General features: G+C 43.6%; 2 protein-coding genes and 1 long non-coding RNA gene across 3 annotated transcripts in view; 2 read left to right on the top strand and 1 right to left on the bottom strand.

Moving 5' to 3' along the window:
• The window catches only part of LOC309519988, a 33,553-nt gene extending 22,957 nt beyond the window's left edge, over nt 1-10,596 (bottom strand). The window contains exons 1-4 of the long non-coding RNA XR_014214109.1: nt 10,342-10,596; nt 9,207-9,350; nt 1,235-1,326; nt 753-834 (exon numbers count right to left, since the gene is read on the bottom strand). This is a non-coding gene — a long non-coding RNA (uncharacterized lncRNA). The remainder of the gene's footprint in view (nt 1-752; nt 835-1,234; nt 1,327-9,206; nt 9,351-10,341) is intronic.
• Nucleotides 184-8,006, top strand: LOC309519968 (putative methyltransferase). Its single transcript, XM_082201307.1, has 6 exons — nt 184-361; nt 2,162-2,322; nt 3,448-3,661; nt 5,235-5,335; nt 6,631-6,768; nt 7,832-8,006. The coding sequence occupies exons 1-6, from the start codon at nt 251-253 to the stop codon at nt 7,914-7,916; spliced, it is 810 nt and encodes a 269-aa protein (XP_082057433.1). The 5' UTR covers nt 184-250; the 3' UTR covers nt 7,917-8,006.
• A 90-nt stretch (nt 10,597-10,686) lies between the features above and the next one.
• On the top strand, nt 10,687-15,308 carry CYB5D2 (cytochrome b5 domain containing 2). Its single transcript, XM_082201313.1, has 4 exons — nt 10,687-10,975; nt 12,094-12,234; nt 13,893-14,079; nt 14,798-15,308. The coding sequence occupies exons 1-4, from the start codon at nt 10,723-10,725 to the stop codon at nt 15,009-15,011; spliced, it is 795 nt and encodes a 264-aa protein (XP_082057439.1). The 5' UTR covers nt 10,687-10,722; the 3' UTR covers nt 15,012-15,308.
• Nucleotides 15,309-16,031: the final 723 nt, after the last annotated feature.

Genomic DNA, 16,031 nt, shown 5'->3' with positions numbered 1-16,031 from the left:
GCTGGAAAGTCGTTTTCTAAACTACTCTTCCCCAGCTGCCTTTCCTCTAACACCTTTCACTTAGGGGGACCTAAATCACTTTTATTGGCAAAGGGTCCGTTCCGGTGAATTCTGTTCCGGGTTTTTACAACGTCCTGCAAGGCGGGCGGGGGCGGGGAGCAGCTTTTTCTCCTGATTTCTGTTCCAAAGTTTGCAAGAGCGATTAATAAAACGAGAGAGCGGACGAGAGGGCTGCTTCTCTGCGGGAGAGATGGCCGCTCATTTGTTTGCGGCCAAAGATCACGCTGCTGTCTACCAGAAATACAGGTTCCCACCCCCGGAGAACCTCCAAGGTGTGATCCTCTCCTACCTGGAGAAAAAGGTAAAAAAAGGGGGGGCGTCGGGAGAAAGCAGGCATGCAATCAATCAATCAATCAATCAATCAAGCAGCACCTCCTGCCCGAGAGGCTGCAGAGCTGCTGCCGGTCAGTGTTGGCAGGAGAGCTCGATGGGCCACGAGGAAGGGTGGTTGGCTAAGTGGGAGGGTACTTGCTTAGCATGTAGAACAAGCTTCCTCAACCTCGGCCCTCCAGATGTTTTGAGACTACAATTCCCAGCATCCCTGACCACTGGTCCTGCTAGCTAGGAATCATGGGAGTTGTAGGCCAAAAACATCTGGAGGGCTGAGGTTGAGGAAGCCTGATGTAGAAGGTCCCAGCTTCAGTCCCCAGTGTCGCCAAGTAGGGCTGGGAAAGACTATTGGTATAGGGTACCTTTTTGTGAAACTGAAAACACTAAGGATCCTCCTCTCCAAACACACGCATCCTTGAAAACCGAAGAGTCCATGCCTTGCAGCTGTTAACAGATAAAAGTTGTCTTCAGGAGGGAAGGAACTAATAATAATAATAATAATTATAATTATAATTATAAATATATTCTGCCCATCTGACTAGGTTACCCCAGCCACTCTGGGTGGCTTCCAATAAATTAAAACACAGTAAGACATGAAATATCAAAACACCCTTTCAAAGAGTGTCTCTTGCTCTCTTGGTTCGTATTATTAAAACCATTTTTAAAATTGAGCTAAGTTTTGTTAAAAATAATGAGCTGTGATTCCTGCATTGCAGGGGGTTGGACTAGATGACCGTTTGCGGTCCCTTCCAATCTTACAATTCTATGTATGGAAAAAATCTCTCCTCGATCCTGAGCAAGGGCAGAAATTTCTAATTCCAGAACAAAACATTATTTTTCTTACCTTAGGTGGAGCCTCCGAGCTCTTAGCATTAAGTATACAGTAAAAAGCCAAGCTCCAAATAATTTCCTCCCTTTGTAAGGTTTCACGCTTTTCTGAAAGTAAGAAGATGCTGTGATGGGTCAAAGATTGATACATTCCCATTGCAAAGTTTAAAAGAGGTGAGGCATATTTGTTATGTACTAAAGTTCTCACCCTGGGCCAGCAGGGGGATAGTGTAGATAGTTTTCACTCAGGTCCACGTCAGTTATTTTAGGCGGGAAACCCTGGGTTGTTGTTGCTACAATGTTGATAGCCGGCTGCCTATAAAAGCAGGCCGGCTGAGCTATTTGCTGTTCAGTTCTGTCCAGTTTACAATAAAGAGCTTCTCTGGAGAAATCACTGTGTCATCTGCTATGTTCGCCCACAACTTAACAATATTAGTCTCTGGAAAAGAAAAATAGTGAATAAAAGCATTTGGTGAGATGAAAGAGGCCAAAGTGTTCCACCCATTTTTTCAGGCAAAGATTAAGCTTGCTGGTGTTGTGAAAATACTTCTGGAGATTTGCTAGCTAAGATGCTACTCTTCTTGTCTGACTGCAAGAGGAAAAGCTGGGCTTGAATCTTATCCCACATTGCCCTCTACTGAGTAATCCTCACCGGCTCCTGTCATTTTCTTTCACCAAAGCGGTTTACAACCCCATCCTTTACCTATTCTGAGCTGTTAGGGGCAGGGGACTTTCCGCAGGACAAGTGGAATGCCCTTGAATGTTCTGTGACATCACAGTAGCCCGGCCAATGGCAGAGAAGGGTGTGTGTGCGTACCATGTGATGGCTGGTTAACGGCCTATTTGTTAGGGAGTGAGAACTGGTGTTTGGAATAGAGAAAAATGTGGCCTTGTAAGTGAATTGATGCTATGCTTCTCAATATGTGTTGCTCTCTTTCCTCAGAAGGTGACCTCCTTTCATCTGGCAGTGGACGTGGGATGTGGCACAGGCCAGAGCAGTCACCTGCTGGCGAAGCGTTTTGAGAAGGTGGTTGGGACAGACGTAAGCGAAGCTCAGATCGAGGAGGCCAAGCGAACTGCCCACCCGCCAAATGTCTCCTACCTGTAAGTAAGGGTAGACTTGGCACTCATGTGTATTTAACAAGATGTTTATACCACTTGACTGCAGTAAGAGCTCCAAGCAGTTTGCAAGAAATATTTAAAATGGCTGAAAAAAATAGTGAAAAGCAATTTCTGGGTCTGTGCGGCATGCAATGTTTTTAATTGCTTTTCACTGTTTTTATCAGCAATTTTAAATATTTCTTGCAAGGTCACACCTTACTGTGTGAGTCCTCCTCTTTAAAGCACCCAGAAGTGGACTCTGGACTCTAGATATGAGAATCAAGTGGCTCTATTGTTTTCTGTGGCTCGGAAAATATGCTTCTGTTACCTAATGTCATTTTAAGCTTTTGCTAATTGAAGTAGCAGTGCTAGAATCCTCTGAAATGCCTATGTATATTCCGACCACATTTTCTTAATGGTGACATGGACCATGCATAACGCATAATAATAATAATAATAATTAATAATAATAATAATAATAATAATAATTTATTTATACTCTGCCTGTCTGGCTGGGTTTCCCCAGCCACTCTGGGCGGCTCCCAACAGAATATTAAAAATAGAATCAAACATTAAAAACTTCCCTAACCGTGAGAATATTCTTCACAACTATGACTAGGGCAGAGGGGTGGGGTAAGTGAAGACAAGAAACAACAATGAACTATAATGTTGTTCACTGCTCCTGCTCAGGCTGCACAGAGAATGCATTTCAGCTCCTGAAATTCATTCTGATTGTGCAGATAGAATATGACGGATAGAATTCCACAGGGCAGGATATTAGTGTGTGAAAACAATCAAGGTCCAAGGATCCCTAGGCATGCACTGCCAGATGGTGGAGATGTCAGGCACCAAAACTTGGTCGCAAATGGCCAGTAGCCAGGTGCAGTATATGCCTGGCTAATTTCGAACCCTGGTGGCGGGCACAGATTTGGCCTGGTTGCCCAGACCAGCCAACGTTTGTGGCTTCTCATCTCTGGCAGAGCAGCCGCCATAGAGAGCGGAGCTTTTGTTGTGGATTCACGATGAGATGGTTTAGGAGGCAGACGCCACAAACCCTCACAGCCATTTTGATGACCTGAGCGAGCAAAACATAGCAGTTAACAGCCATTTTGCCCTTCGCCTGCCCAGCGTGTGCCCTGCGGAAGAGCTCCCCTTTGAGGACCGCTCTGTGGATCTCCTCACGGCCTTCACTGCTGCCCACTGGTTTGACATTCCCCGCTTCATGAAGGAAGTGGACCGCCTTCTCAAGCCGTCCGGCTGTGTGGCCTTGAGTACCAACACCCTCGACATGCGGTTGCACTACAAGGACTGTTCGGGAAAGCTTACAGAAATCTTCCGGGAGGTAAGACCAATGGCACAGTCTTCTTAAGGGAACCATCGTTGTGGGAGGGATGGAAGCCTGAGCAGGACTTGGGAGAAAATCTGTTGAGTTCTGCGTTCCGGACATGATCATGCCTCATAGAACTCTAGCCCAATGCTTGCCATTAATTTGATTCTGAATTGATTTTAGAATGAATTGATTTTAGAATGTATTTCAATTAATTGATTGTGATTTTATTTTTACTTGTTACTTTTACTGTTGTTAGCCGCTCTGAGCCCGGCTTCGGCTAGGGAGGGCGAGATATAAATAAAATATTTATTTATTTATTTGTTTGTTTGTTTGTTTGTTTGTTATTAATTTCCAGCCATCAGGGGATGCGTGGCAATGTTTATGTAGCTGGAACAGCATCACCCACACACAAGAGGGAGGTTATCAGCAAGCTTGTAGAAAACCTCAAGTTTTGCAGAAGTATTTTAAAAATGGTGTGTTGGTGTGTGTGGGGAAACTAAGTGAGGAGGGAGGGAACTTATAAAGAGCTGGGTGGGAAACTGGGTGGGAGGGGAATTGAAATGGAGTATAATGCAGAGAGCATGGCTGGCTAGCTGGCTGAATCACTAGGACTATGCCACACTTTAGTGAGCAAAGGTGTTTGGGGACTTTGATGGAGGAACACCCAAGTGGTAGAGGTCTTAGAAGTGGGGGGAAAGAGAAGGAAAGAGGGGAGAGGAGAGAGTTCTCCCCCCCCCACCTTCTTGGAATACTAGAATTTGGAATTACCGTATTTTTCGCTCTATAAGATGCACTTTTCCCCTCCTAAAAAGTAAGGGGAAATGTGTGTGCGTCTTATGGAGCGAATTCAGGCTGCGCAGCTATCTCTGAAGCCAGAACAGCAAGAGGAATTGCTGCGCAGCAATCTCTCTTGCTGTTCTGGCTTTAGCGAAAGCAACGCAAAGCCTTTTCAACAACATTTGATTCTAAATATTTTTTCTTGTTTTCCTCCTCTAAAAACTAGGTGCATCTTATGGTCGGGTGCGTCTTATAGAGCGAAAAATATGGCGTGTAGTAAAATGGATAGGAAGTTGATCCAGGACAGACAAAAGTAGGAGCCAAATCTGTAATGAAATCAAATGACTTCATGGAGGAGAATATGTCAATTAAGATAAGGTCTTAGCAGGTGAACCTATGCCACCAAATACCAGCATCAATGGGGCAGGGACTATTCCCTTCAAGCCCTCCTTGTGGACTTCCTAGAAGCATCTGATTGGACATTGTGGGGAGGCTAGATGGACCACTGCTCAGCTGTAGGGCGGCTCTTTGTGTTATTAAAGAGCCCAGCTGGAGAAGACTGTAACAATGATAGGAACGGAACCTCCATATTGCGCCGTACTAACAAAATCAAAATTTCAATATGGAGAAAATACAAATCAAAGCTATACCTCTTAAAAAATAAAAAAGCAGAAGTTTAGCGTGAAAGTTATCTACACCTGGGGAGATGCCACATTAAAGGAGACAGAAGAAAGGATTGTTGCTCAATAGCCGATACCTAGTGTGCAATTGTCCCAGGACATTTCAGCTTTCCGTTTTGGCTTCACAGGTTCAAGGCCAGATTTTCCCATATTCAAATGAAAAGATCAAATTTGTTACGGACGACTACAAAGCAATATTTGATTCCCTGCCGCTTCAGGACAAGGAGAGGTGAGTGGACTGTGCCAGATTGTCTGAAATAACCCAGCTATTTGCTGTTGTGAAACAGCAATCCTATGCATGTTTACACAGGAGTAAGTCCTGTTGCAATTCAGCGGGGATTCCTCCCAGGTAAATGGATCTATAGGATTGCTGCTTGCGACCTCAGCCAACCCGAGCCCAGCTGCTGAGAACTTTAGTGCAGAAAGGGGCACCTGAAATGATCACAGGGTGGTTGAAAGAAAGGCTGGAGCATGTTTGCAGATTTTTAGCGGAGAGAAAAACTGACAACTTGATTTCTTTAATTCAAGGGTGGGACAAGTGTCATTTTCCCCATGGGCTGAGTTCTTTGAGGGGGAAGCGGTTGTGGGGCTTAGTGCCAAATCTGCGTGACCCAAAGCACACCCATACCCCTACTCCTCCCCCTTTGCACCTATATTACACCCCTTCTCACATGCAGACATGCATCTATACACACACGTATGTCACCTCCAACACAGACCTTGTGTTGTAGGCTGATATGATGGGAGAGGCCTGGTGGGCCAGAGGTTTCTCGATGCTGATATATTTATTTATTTATCCTAGCTAGATGTTGGCCAATAACGCAAGTTCTCTGGGTGGCTTCCCATTTCTTATCTTACTATTATTTTAAACATGTGTGTAGATAGATAGATGATAGATAGATCCAGTGCTTTTTTCTGGGGGGACACAGGCGTACGCATACCCCTAAACATTTTGTAAATCTTTGTACTTTTGTCCATTTACTGTATTTATTTCCCACGATCTGAACTATAAAATGGTGGTTTTCTTGAGTCAAAATGAGAGGACCCCTAAACATTTTTTAAAGAAAAAAAGCACTATCTCTATCTTGATATAGATACAGATATAGACTACTTATTCAGTCGAAAACCCCTAAGGAGTTTAATCTGAAAAAAGTGAATTCGATAAATACAAAATGTGATTATTATTAAAATAATAATAATGGTAAAGCAGAAATGTGGTGTGTAACATAGCTGGAATGTTTTATAGCTTAGAAACGTAGAGAAAACATAAAAATGCAGTAGATTACTATTGTTACGGTGCTTAACAGCATCAATAATTTATATACCATTTTTGTGCCAAAGTGTATTCTAAATAGTTTAAAACTACTTCTACACCTGAACTACAGAAGGGGAAATAGAAATTAAAACTCTAAAAACTGTTGGATTCAGCAGGGATAGGATCATTCTGTTGTTCTGGATGCTGGACGCGGTCAACAGAATTTCCTACACAGCCCCTCTCTTCTCTAATGTGTCTGTTTCTTTCAGGATCACGGAAATTCTTGATAAACTGCCAATGAGTGTCGCTGACCTGATGGGATACATCCAGTCATTCTCTCCATACCAGACTTTTCTAAAAGCCCAGCCTGAGGCAGCAAAATCTCTCATCCAAAACACCGAACAAAGGTAAAGAAAGAAAAGTGTATTCAACCAAGTAACTCCTAACTGTTTTCTATTTGTATATATTTATTCATATAGAAATTTTCAGGTTGTTCTTGGCCAAGGACCTGTCGTTTTTTTAAAAAACTTTCCAAATTTCAGATATTAATTCCATCTCTATATCACAGCTAAGGCATCTGAGCAGCATAAGAAAGAGGCTGTGTCATCCAGATGAGGTTGACCCCCCTGCCCGGGCACCTTTATTTTGAAAACTTTGTCTATGCATGCCCTTGCAAATAATACCTAAATGTTTTTTTCCTGTGGTGTCTTGGGAACCTTTGGAACTCATTGCCACAAGATTTAGTGGCAGCCACTTTAAAGCAGTTTGGCTGCTTTTACCCTTTTACCAGTAACTAATCGCAAAGCTACTACCTCTGTTATACTGCAGCATCCCTAAAGGTAAAGGTAGAGGGACCCCTGACCATTAGGTCCAGTTGTGGCCGGCTCTGGGGTTGCGGCGCTCATCTCACTTTATTGGCTGAGGGAGCTGGCATACAGCTTCCAGGTCATGTGGTCAGCATGACTAAGCCGCTTCTGGCAAACCAGAGCAGCACATGGAAACGCCGTTTACTTTCCCGCTGGAGCGGTACCTATTTATCTACTTGCACTTTGACACGCTTTTGAACTGCTAGGTTGGCAGGAGCAGGGACTGAGCAACGGGAGCTCACCCCGTTGCAGGGATTCGAACCGCCAACCTTCTGATCGGCAAACCCTAGGCTCTGTGGTTTAACCCACAGCGCCACCCGCGTCCCATGCAGCATCCCTAATGATAGACAAAAATGCAGCTTACATGTTCAGAGCAGGAATATATTTGATAACACAGGCACCTGAGTGGCTATGCTTGGAGAAAACCGTGCATCAGTAGAAATGTTTTTATTGTTGTTAGAAGTTGTATTTTAGCTCCTTTTTCTCTTATTGTACATCATGGCCTCAGGTGCTGAAGCGGGTTATAAACTGGTAAAATAAGTTTGTTTGTGCTTTTGGATTGTGCTGACCCCTGATTATTTCCTCTTTAAACTTCCCTTTCCAGGATCCTGGAGACGATGGGAGTTTCGTCTCGAGAGACCAAGCTGGAGCTCTGCACTCGGCACGTTTGTGTCCTGGGTTATAAGTGACTTGGATCTAGTTAACGAATGACCCTCCTGAGGAAACAATGCCAGGGCACTCTTGAAAATTTTCCCAATAAAAACAAATGTCTCATTTAATCGCAAGAGGAGTGGGGAAAAGGGTGTCAAATGCACTTAGCAGACCAGAATCAGCAGCAGCAATGTAAATTTATAACTTTTTAAGGGAAGAGAAAATTTGATGTATAGCAAGGGGATTGGCCAAGTCACAGGTTTAAATCTGTGGTGTTCACTGGGTGACCTTGAGCTAAGAATTTGCTCTAGATGTTTTTGGCCTCCAACTCCCATCAACCCTGCAGTGGTGGCTGGGGCTAATAGGAGTGGGAGCCCAACAGCAGCTTGAGGACCCACAAGGCCCTTACTATGGGAACTAGTAACCCTTTAGCCCAGAATCCCGTTTTCCACAAGAACAAAGCAGATACTTCTGGTCAGCCCAGAGGCATGACTTGAAGGCAAGAGATGTGGATTTCAAATTAGGAATGCAGGAAAGGCGAGGGAGAAGGGAGAAGAATGAGTTTAAAATGGCAAAGAGATATAAGCAAAATGAGGGGAGGAAAAAGGAAGAGAGAATGGTTTTTTTCAGGAAAAGGGAGAGGAGGGAATGAAGACCCAAAGGCACAGATGGTAAATTCAACTGCAATCTTTTCCTACTAGATACCCAGCCACATGTTTCCTTTACTCTCCAGAAAGTACACACTCACTAAAATGCTATGATTTGGGCCATTCTGGCTCACCTGTCAAAAAGATATGTACCCCGGATAATAACAAGAACAATAAGCTACTCTGGGCGGCTTCAAGCAAAATATAAAAAATTATAAAATGTCAGAAATTTTAAATAATGGATGGATGCTTCATGATTGCCAAGTTCTTTAAAATGCACTCCCAAACTTTTAACCTATGCAAATGCGGACTGGGAAATTGGGATGGCGGGTTCACCCTAATCCCAGGAGCCTAGACTGCCCTGTTAAAGGAGGTTTTTGCCTCAGACTGAGTGGCTGAAGCTTCAGGGCAGCCTAGGATTTTGGTGTAACCAAAAAAAAGATGGGCGGGAAGGGAGAGATAATAAAACCTCACGAGGAACGGTTGAGGTCAGAGGTGACACAGTAGTTATAGTCAAATATAGGAAGGGCTGTCACATGGACAAAGGAGCAAGCTTGTTTTCTACTGCTCCAGAGGACAGGCCCTGAACCAATGGATTCAATTTACAAGGAAGGAGATCCTGACTAAACATTAGGAAAAACTTTCTGATGGTACAAGCTGTTTGACAGTGGAATGGGCTACCTTGGAAAGTGGTGGACTCCTCTTCATTGGAGGTTTTTAAACGGAGGTCAGAATTCTTTGGCTGCGATTCCTGAATGGCAGAAGGCTTTGAAAAGATGGCTTTTTGGTGTCTCTTCCAACTCCACAGTTCTGATTCTGTGAAACCTGTAAGAAATACTTCTGATCAGTAAGCAGCAACAAACCATTAACTAGCACGCAACTTCTCCCAACAGGCTGTGAATATTTGTGCACATTTGGATTGCCAGCAAAATCATTTCCCTCACAGGTGGACCCCCCAGTAAACAAGCAAAGGATTTCAAAATCGCCTCAGAGATCTTTTCCTTTGTTGAAACATTGATTTCCCAGATCAAGCTACTGCAGAAAAAAGGCTTTGACAGTTCAGCAAAAGCAGCTGTCATGAGGGTGGGGAATTCTGTGAAATCTGCAAACTTGTGGCATTGCCAGTTAAAAAACCCTTCCCAGTTTTATCGGGAAGTTCTCTTCTGTGAGGAACTGTATAAGGGCCATGGATTCTCACTATGGTGGAGAGTCCATCATAGCTCCCCCTCCAGTTTCAGTCATATCTGTATATCATAAAAAAGGTAAAGGACAGTTAAGTCCAGTCACAAACGACTCTCAGGTTGCGGTACTCATCTCACTTTACAGGCTGAGGGAGCTGGCATTTGTCTGCAGACAGTTTTCCCGGGTCATGTGGCCAGCATGACCAAGACCAGGTCAAGGGGATTCAAACCTCCGACCTTCTGATCGGCAAGCCCAAGAGGCTCAGCGATTTAGACCACAGCACCACCCGCGTCCCTTGTGTATATCATACATAAGATATAAACCCAAAATCAGTGGATGGAAGGTGGGCCTACTGAGCTCCACAGCTTCCTGAGGGTGGGATAGAACCAATTACCCACCAGTGAATTTCTACTCTGCCAAACTAAAATTCTGCATATTTCAAGGGCAGATCTCCCAACTTCCTTAAGCCAAGATTGGAAGAACACGAGGGCAAGGAGAAAACCACAAACGTGGTCATGCACGCCCAGATTTGCTAAGATTTTCAAAGTTGTGAGGCTGCATATCATTTTTCGCATCACTTTTCAAAGGTTTGAACTCCCAAGAAAATCGACTTTTTATACACAGAGACACGCACACTCAGATTGGAAAGAGCTACTTTTCGTTTTCCCTCTTTCCCAAGAGGTGATGCCCAATGGCAGCTACAGCTGAAACTTTGAATTTCTCCATTGCTTTCTAGAGGCAACCGGTCTTTGAGCCTCAGATTGAATGAGGGTGGAGAGGAACGATCTGACGTTTTGGATTTCTGTGTTACTCTACTATTTCTGTCTCTATGGGCGAAAAGACACGGGGTCGCGTTGTAATGAAAAAAAAAGCTCTATAAACCCTGAAGGCAACAGCCAATGAATGAGCGTCCAGGGAGCCCACGTGATCCCCTCCGTTGCTCCACCCGCGTCATCTTGAGCAATGGCAAGCCTCAGCTCCTCCCCCTTGAAGCTGCCCAATCCACGTCTTCCTCATGCTGCGAGGGGCGCTCGCTGCCTTGGCTCTGGGCTGGGCAGCCGCCTGGCTTTGGGGTCGCGGGTTCGATCCCCGCTCGTGGTTGTGGCCGGACCGTGATGCTGAGTTGGTCCTGAGCGCCGACGATCTGAGCCGCTACACTGGGACGGAGGAGAGCGCTGGGCTTTACCTGGCTGTGCTGGGGCAGGTCTTTGATGTGCAACGAGGACGCAAGCATTATGGGCCAGGGGGCGCTTACAGCTTCTTTTCAGGTACCTATTTAAGCCCCCTTATAACACCCCCCCCCAAAAAAACCCCAAAACATTTTACAGGTTGGTATGTTGAGCATAGTCAGGCATGGCCAAACTCAGCCCTCCAAATGTTTTGGGACTACAATTCCCATCATCCCTGACCACTGGTTCTGTTAGCTAGGGATGATGGGATTTGTAGTCCCAAAACAGCTGGAGGGCCAAGTTTGGCCATGCCTGAGCATATTAATCTTCTTCTTTTGCATACTGGAAGGTGTGTTGGGTGCTGGACATGCAAATAGGTGGGCACAGTTAGACTGGACTTTGTTACTCATCAGCATAGCTCAGTTGGTTAGAGTGCGATGCTGAGAATGCCAATGTCACAGGTTCGATCCCCGTATGGATAACTGCATATTCCGGCATCGCATGGGGTTGGACTAGATGATCCACAGGGTCCCTTCCAACTCTACAATTCTATGATTTATGTCCCTCACCCTTCCTCCCCAAGGAGCCCAGGGCAGCAAACAGACCTGCACTTTTTTAAAAAAATGGCAAAGCAAAACCAGTTAAAACCAATTACAGTAAAAGCCGTTCTTCCGCCCTATGATCATGGGTTCGCCAAGAACGGTATTCTTTGGTCATCAAATGCCTGGGCAAACAGGCATGTTTTCAGATTCCTCCTGAAAGTTAATAATGACGGAGACAGAGAATGGAGGCCTTTTGTGGACTATTAAAAAATGTATATATATTACAGTCAAATGAAATCACAGGCAGGATTTGAGATAAAAACGGGGGGGGGGAGGGGAAGGTAAAACAATTGTAATAGAGAATTTTTTAATGATAGTAGAAAGAGTTTGAATAAGAACACTGTGGAGACGAAGGTGGGAAGTCAACTTATGAAAAAATGTATTTGATTTGAAGGTTATTGTGCAAACAGTTGAAAAAAAATATTTACACACATGATGATGATGATGATGATGATGATGATGATGGAGACAGGTGGACCTCACAAGGGAGGGCATTCCAGAGACACCTCTCCCAAATATCCCTGCCACATCTTGTGGGCTGGTCCTGTAATAATTTCCTTGTTTTACCTGTTCACTGTTAAACAGATTAAAACATTTGCAATGTTCCTTTGCCAGGAAAAGATGCCTCCAGAGCTTTTGCATCGGGCGACTTCACCCCAGCAGGACTGGTGGATGACATTTCGGGACTATCGCCATTACAAATGCTGGCCATCCAAAACTGGCTCTCTTTCTACAGCAAGAATTATGTGCTTATTGGTATGTGATCAATTGGCAGCGTTGAGAGAATCACCAGCCCCATTTTGGTTCCTATCCTCTCTCACCATTCTAACAGTAGCAGCAACATGTGTGTCAGAGTGAACGGCAGTGTGTGTGCGAGGTGGATTAAGACCATTATCGTTATTTTTAATATTTTTCCTTCCCTGTTCATAAAATGCACAAGCAAATAAATGCATCAAGTGGAGGTTCCTCCATGTCTGTAAAAATAATGAAATCATGTAATACAGCCGAAAAAGAATTATTGTTGCATTGGAACCAGGCTCAGCTGAAACTTGTGTGTCAGTTTCTCAAGTATTATTATTACTTATTAAACTTATTATTGGAGACCCAAAGGGGTCTCCAAGTGACTTACATTGGGAAGAAAAATACAGAAATACATTGCAGTGGTGTCCAAACTTTTTTCAAAGAGGGCCAGATTTGATGAAGTGAAGGGCCGTAAGGGCCGACCAATGTTGTTGAGTTTTTTTTAGGGTTGAAGTTGTTGGGGTTTTTTTAGGATTTTACCTCAGGAAATAAGCTGCCGCAGAGGCCCCGAAACGGACTTTGAACATGCCTGCATTATAGCATAGAATTGGGGGTGGGAATCATATTGATCACATTAATATTCCATACAACTTATTTTCTGGAGGCAGAACTTGCTTACTACATTACTATTATTATTAGTAGTAATAGTACCAGGTGCCTATTGTTACTTCACAAAAGTCCCGCCAGGCCTGTGCCACCAACACTGATATTAAATATTGTAAATATCACTGATGAATGATAATTAATTGAGCTGTGACTGTACCCTAACGGGCAACAAGTTGGGGTCTGAAACCCTCTTTAATGTGGGGTATTCAGGATAGCAGATACTCCCCTTGGGCCTTCAAGTTGCCTCTTCTCCCAGGCCTTTAGCTAATTAAACAGTCTACGGCCTTTTAAACTGTGTGTGTGGTTTTTTATTGTTTTTGTTTGTTTACTACAGTGCGTATTTTTGTGCTTCTATCTTGTAGACCACCCTGTGGTCCTTGGATGAATGACAGTATAGAAATTTAATAAACAAATAGCCACTCCACACGTTTAAAGCACTATGATTTCTGCTTTAAACAATCACTGCTTCCCCCCCAGAGGATCCTGGGAGTTGTAGTCTGTTAAGGGTTCTGAGAGTTGTTAGGAGAGACCCCCCCCCCTCCAAACAAAACTGCAGTCCAGTCCCCAGAGTTTCCTGGGAAGAGGAATTGACTGTTAAACCACTCTAAAAATGGTAGCTCTGGGAGGAAAAATGGGTGGGTGGGTGGGTGTTTCTCCTAGCACTTCTTGACACATTTAACAAACTACAGCTCCCAGAATTCTATTGGGGGGGGGGAGGAAGCTGGGAATGCTAAAATGGGATAAGAGTATTTTAAATGCATGTTGTGGATGTGGCCTAGATGGTGGAACCTTCCGCGCTGGAATTTCATATAATCATAGAATTGTAGAGGTGGAAGGGACCAGGAGGACCATCTGCAATGCAGGAATCTTTTGATCTGGAAGATCTGTTATGACCCCTGGCAAGGGGAAGGACTGTGAGTTGGGGGAGAGGCTGGTGAGTTGCTTTGATGGAGCTGCTTTATGGAGGAGCGTGGGATGACGGTGTTTTCTTTCCGTTCTTGGAACAGGCAAAGTGGCTGGGAGGTTCTATGATGAGGATGGATCGCCCACTGAGGCTCTAGCGCAGGCCCAAGCTCTCATCAAGGAAGGGCAGCGGCTGCAGACCCGGGAGAACGAGAGAAAAAAGCGGTTTCCGCCGTGCAATTCGGAATGGAGCTCGACTGGGGGAAGTCGGGTCTGGTGTTCAAAGCAGAGGTACGGTTTGGGAAGGGTGGCAAAATGGCGGCTGGCTGAGTCTGTGGTGACTCACCAGAGACGTAGTTCAGGGACCTAGAAAATGTTTCGTTTTTAGATACATACATACACGTCACGTAACAAAATATAACAGCCAAATCAAAAGGGGATATCTAGAACTGAACATACCAAGACAAATTTCCATACCAAAATCAAGCATAACAGATCAATATTACAATGTTCTAAGTATCATAAATGGATTTACATTATCCCAGATCTTATTGCTGCATTACACTATAAACAGACCATTTCTCCATTTCTTGCTGTCCATCTTCCTCTGGTTTTGACCATATAGCTAGGCTTTAACCAGGTATACTAAGTTCCACATTTTAGTTGTCCGTTCTTTAACAGAGGTAGTCATTTTCCCTCCAATTTTGACAAATAACTCTGGCAGCAGTCAAGAGATGTAGTATTAATTCCCTGACCTCTTTTAGTACTGTTTCTTTAATGTATCCAAATGGTAGCAGATCTGTAGTCAAGTATAACCTGTTATTACTTCCATTTTTGTTTCTACGTGGTTTCAATTTTTTTATAGTTAATTTACTCTTCAACTATTATGTTTTTAGCTTTCTGTGTATTTTATCCGTACTTGCTTGAATTTTGGCGAGCTGCCTTGAGTCTCATTTCTGGGGGAAAGGCAAAAATAAATAAGTAATTTGCTGCTCTCATGTATTTGCAGCGGTGGAGTTAACAGAGACTGGAACGGAGTCCCGAGGAAGCTGTATGAGCCTGGCTCCAGTCACAGCCAGTGCGTCTGTGTGAATACAGAGGGATTGCCTTCTGAGCAGTCACAGTCCACCCAGATGAGTGACAGAGGTGACCTGGACAACCCTAATCTGCGAGAGTATGAAGGGTGCCACCCGCTGGCTGACTGGTGTGCTTTAAAAGACTGAACCATCTCTCTCTCCTCTTTCTCTCTCACACACCCACACACATAACTTACTTGTGGTTGGGTACGGCGTTTGCAAATTATCAGCAAAGCAGAATTCAGTATTGTACTCCGAAATGGCTTTGTAAACTGTGGTTCGGTGAAACTGTGGCTGTTACTGTGTCTGCTGAAACTGCTGCTGAATGTTGAGCAGGAAAGCGGCTCTAAACCAGTGTCTGCTTGGTGAGACGATGAAGTCGTAGTGCAGGTTCTAACCCCACACAGAGATTTCCCCCTTCTTTCCCCCACCCCCAACCTCTTGAGCAAATCATCTCTAATGATTTGTGGTTTTTTTAAAAAAGATATTTATTGAAATTTTACAGACAATAAAAAGTTACAAGATAAAAAATAAAAAATAAAAAGGAATAACAATAATAAAAGAAAAAGAGATACAAAAATAGAAAGACAAAACACATAAGAGGTAAGAAAAAATTAAAAAGAAATCAATATTTTCATGTCTTATATTTCATTTACTTGTTTCCTGACCTCCTCACACCCTTTTTTGTATTCCAGTTCACATAGTTAATTCAGCAAATCCTTACCCTCTATCATTTATCTTTACTCAATATCTTAACCTATTATAACTATATATTTTAAACCATTATCAATCCGTATTCACATATTTTTGTTAGTCTTTTTACCAATACCGCTTATTTTCAATCCAACATCCCTTTAACATTCATTAATTTTACAGTATTTCTCTAATGATTTGAACCACTATCGAGCAGATAGTTTAGGGAAGTTTTTAATATTTAATGCTGTATTGTTTTTAACACTTGATTGGAAGCCGCCCAGAGTGGCTGGGGAAACTCAGCCAGATGGGCGGGGTATACATAATAAATTATTGTTATTATAAATTATTATAGAGCTTTCGATAAGCCCACTCTTTCCTTGCAGGGGAGCATAATTCGTATATCACGATAAACTATGGTTTGTGTTAACCATAGTTTAGAACCTGAAGCTCAAGGATCATTTGCTGTCCTGT

Source organism: Podarcis vaucheri (genome assembly GCF_965113315.1).
Source record: "Podarcis vaucheri genome assembly, chromosome: 15".
Taxonomy (NCBI): domain Eukaryota; kingdom Metazoa; phylum Chordata; class Lepidosauria; order Squamata; family Lacertidae; genus Podarcis; species Podarcis vaucheri.
The sequence above is the reverse complement of the archived record's forward strand: the minus strand, read 5'-3'. Positions and strand labels throughout refer to the sequence as shown.

What these genes read in the sequence shown, in the direction of transcription:
- LOC309519968 (XM_082201307.1), top strand. Translation starts at nt 251, where the DNA reads ATGGCCGCTCATTTGTTTGCGGCCAAAGATCACGCTGCTGTCTACCAG. An exon ending in TCTCCTACCTGGAGAAAAAG is followed by an intron (nt 362 to 2,161) that starts GTAAAAAAAGGG and finishes CTCTTTCCTCAG; the next exon opens with AAGGTGACCTCCTTTCATCT. An exon ending in TTACAGAAATCTTCCGGGAG is followed by an intron (nt 3,662 to 5,234) that starts GTAAGACCAATG and finishes TTGGCTTCACAG; the next exon opens with GTTCAAGGCCAGATTTTCCC.
- CYB5D2 (XM_082201313.1), top strand. Translation starts at nt 10,723, where the DNA reads ATGCTGCGAGGGGCGCTCGCTGCCTTGGCTCTGGGCTGGGCAGCCGCC. An exon ending in CAAGAATTATGTGCTTATTG is followed by an intron (nt 12,235 to 13,892) that starts GTATGTGATCAA and finishes TTCTTGGAACAG; the next exon opens with GCAAAGTGGCTGGGAGGTTC. An exon ending in GTCTGGTGTTCAAAGCAGAG is followed by an intron (nt 14,080 to 14,797) that starts GTACGGTTTGGG and finishes ATGTATTTGCAG; the next exon opens with CGGTGGAGTTAACAGAGACT.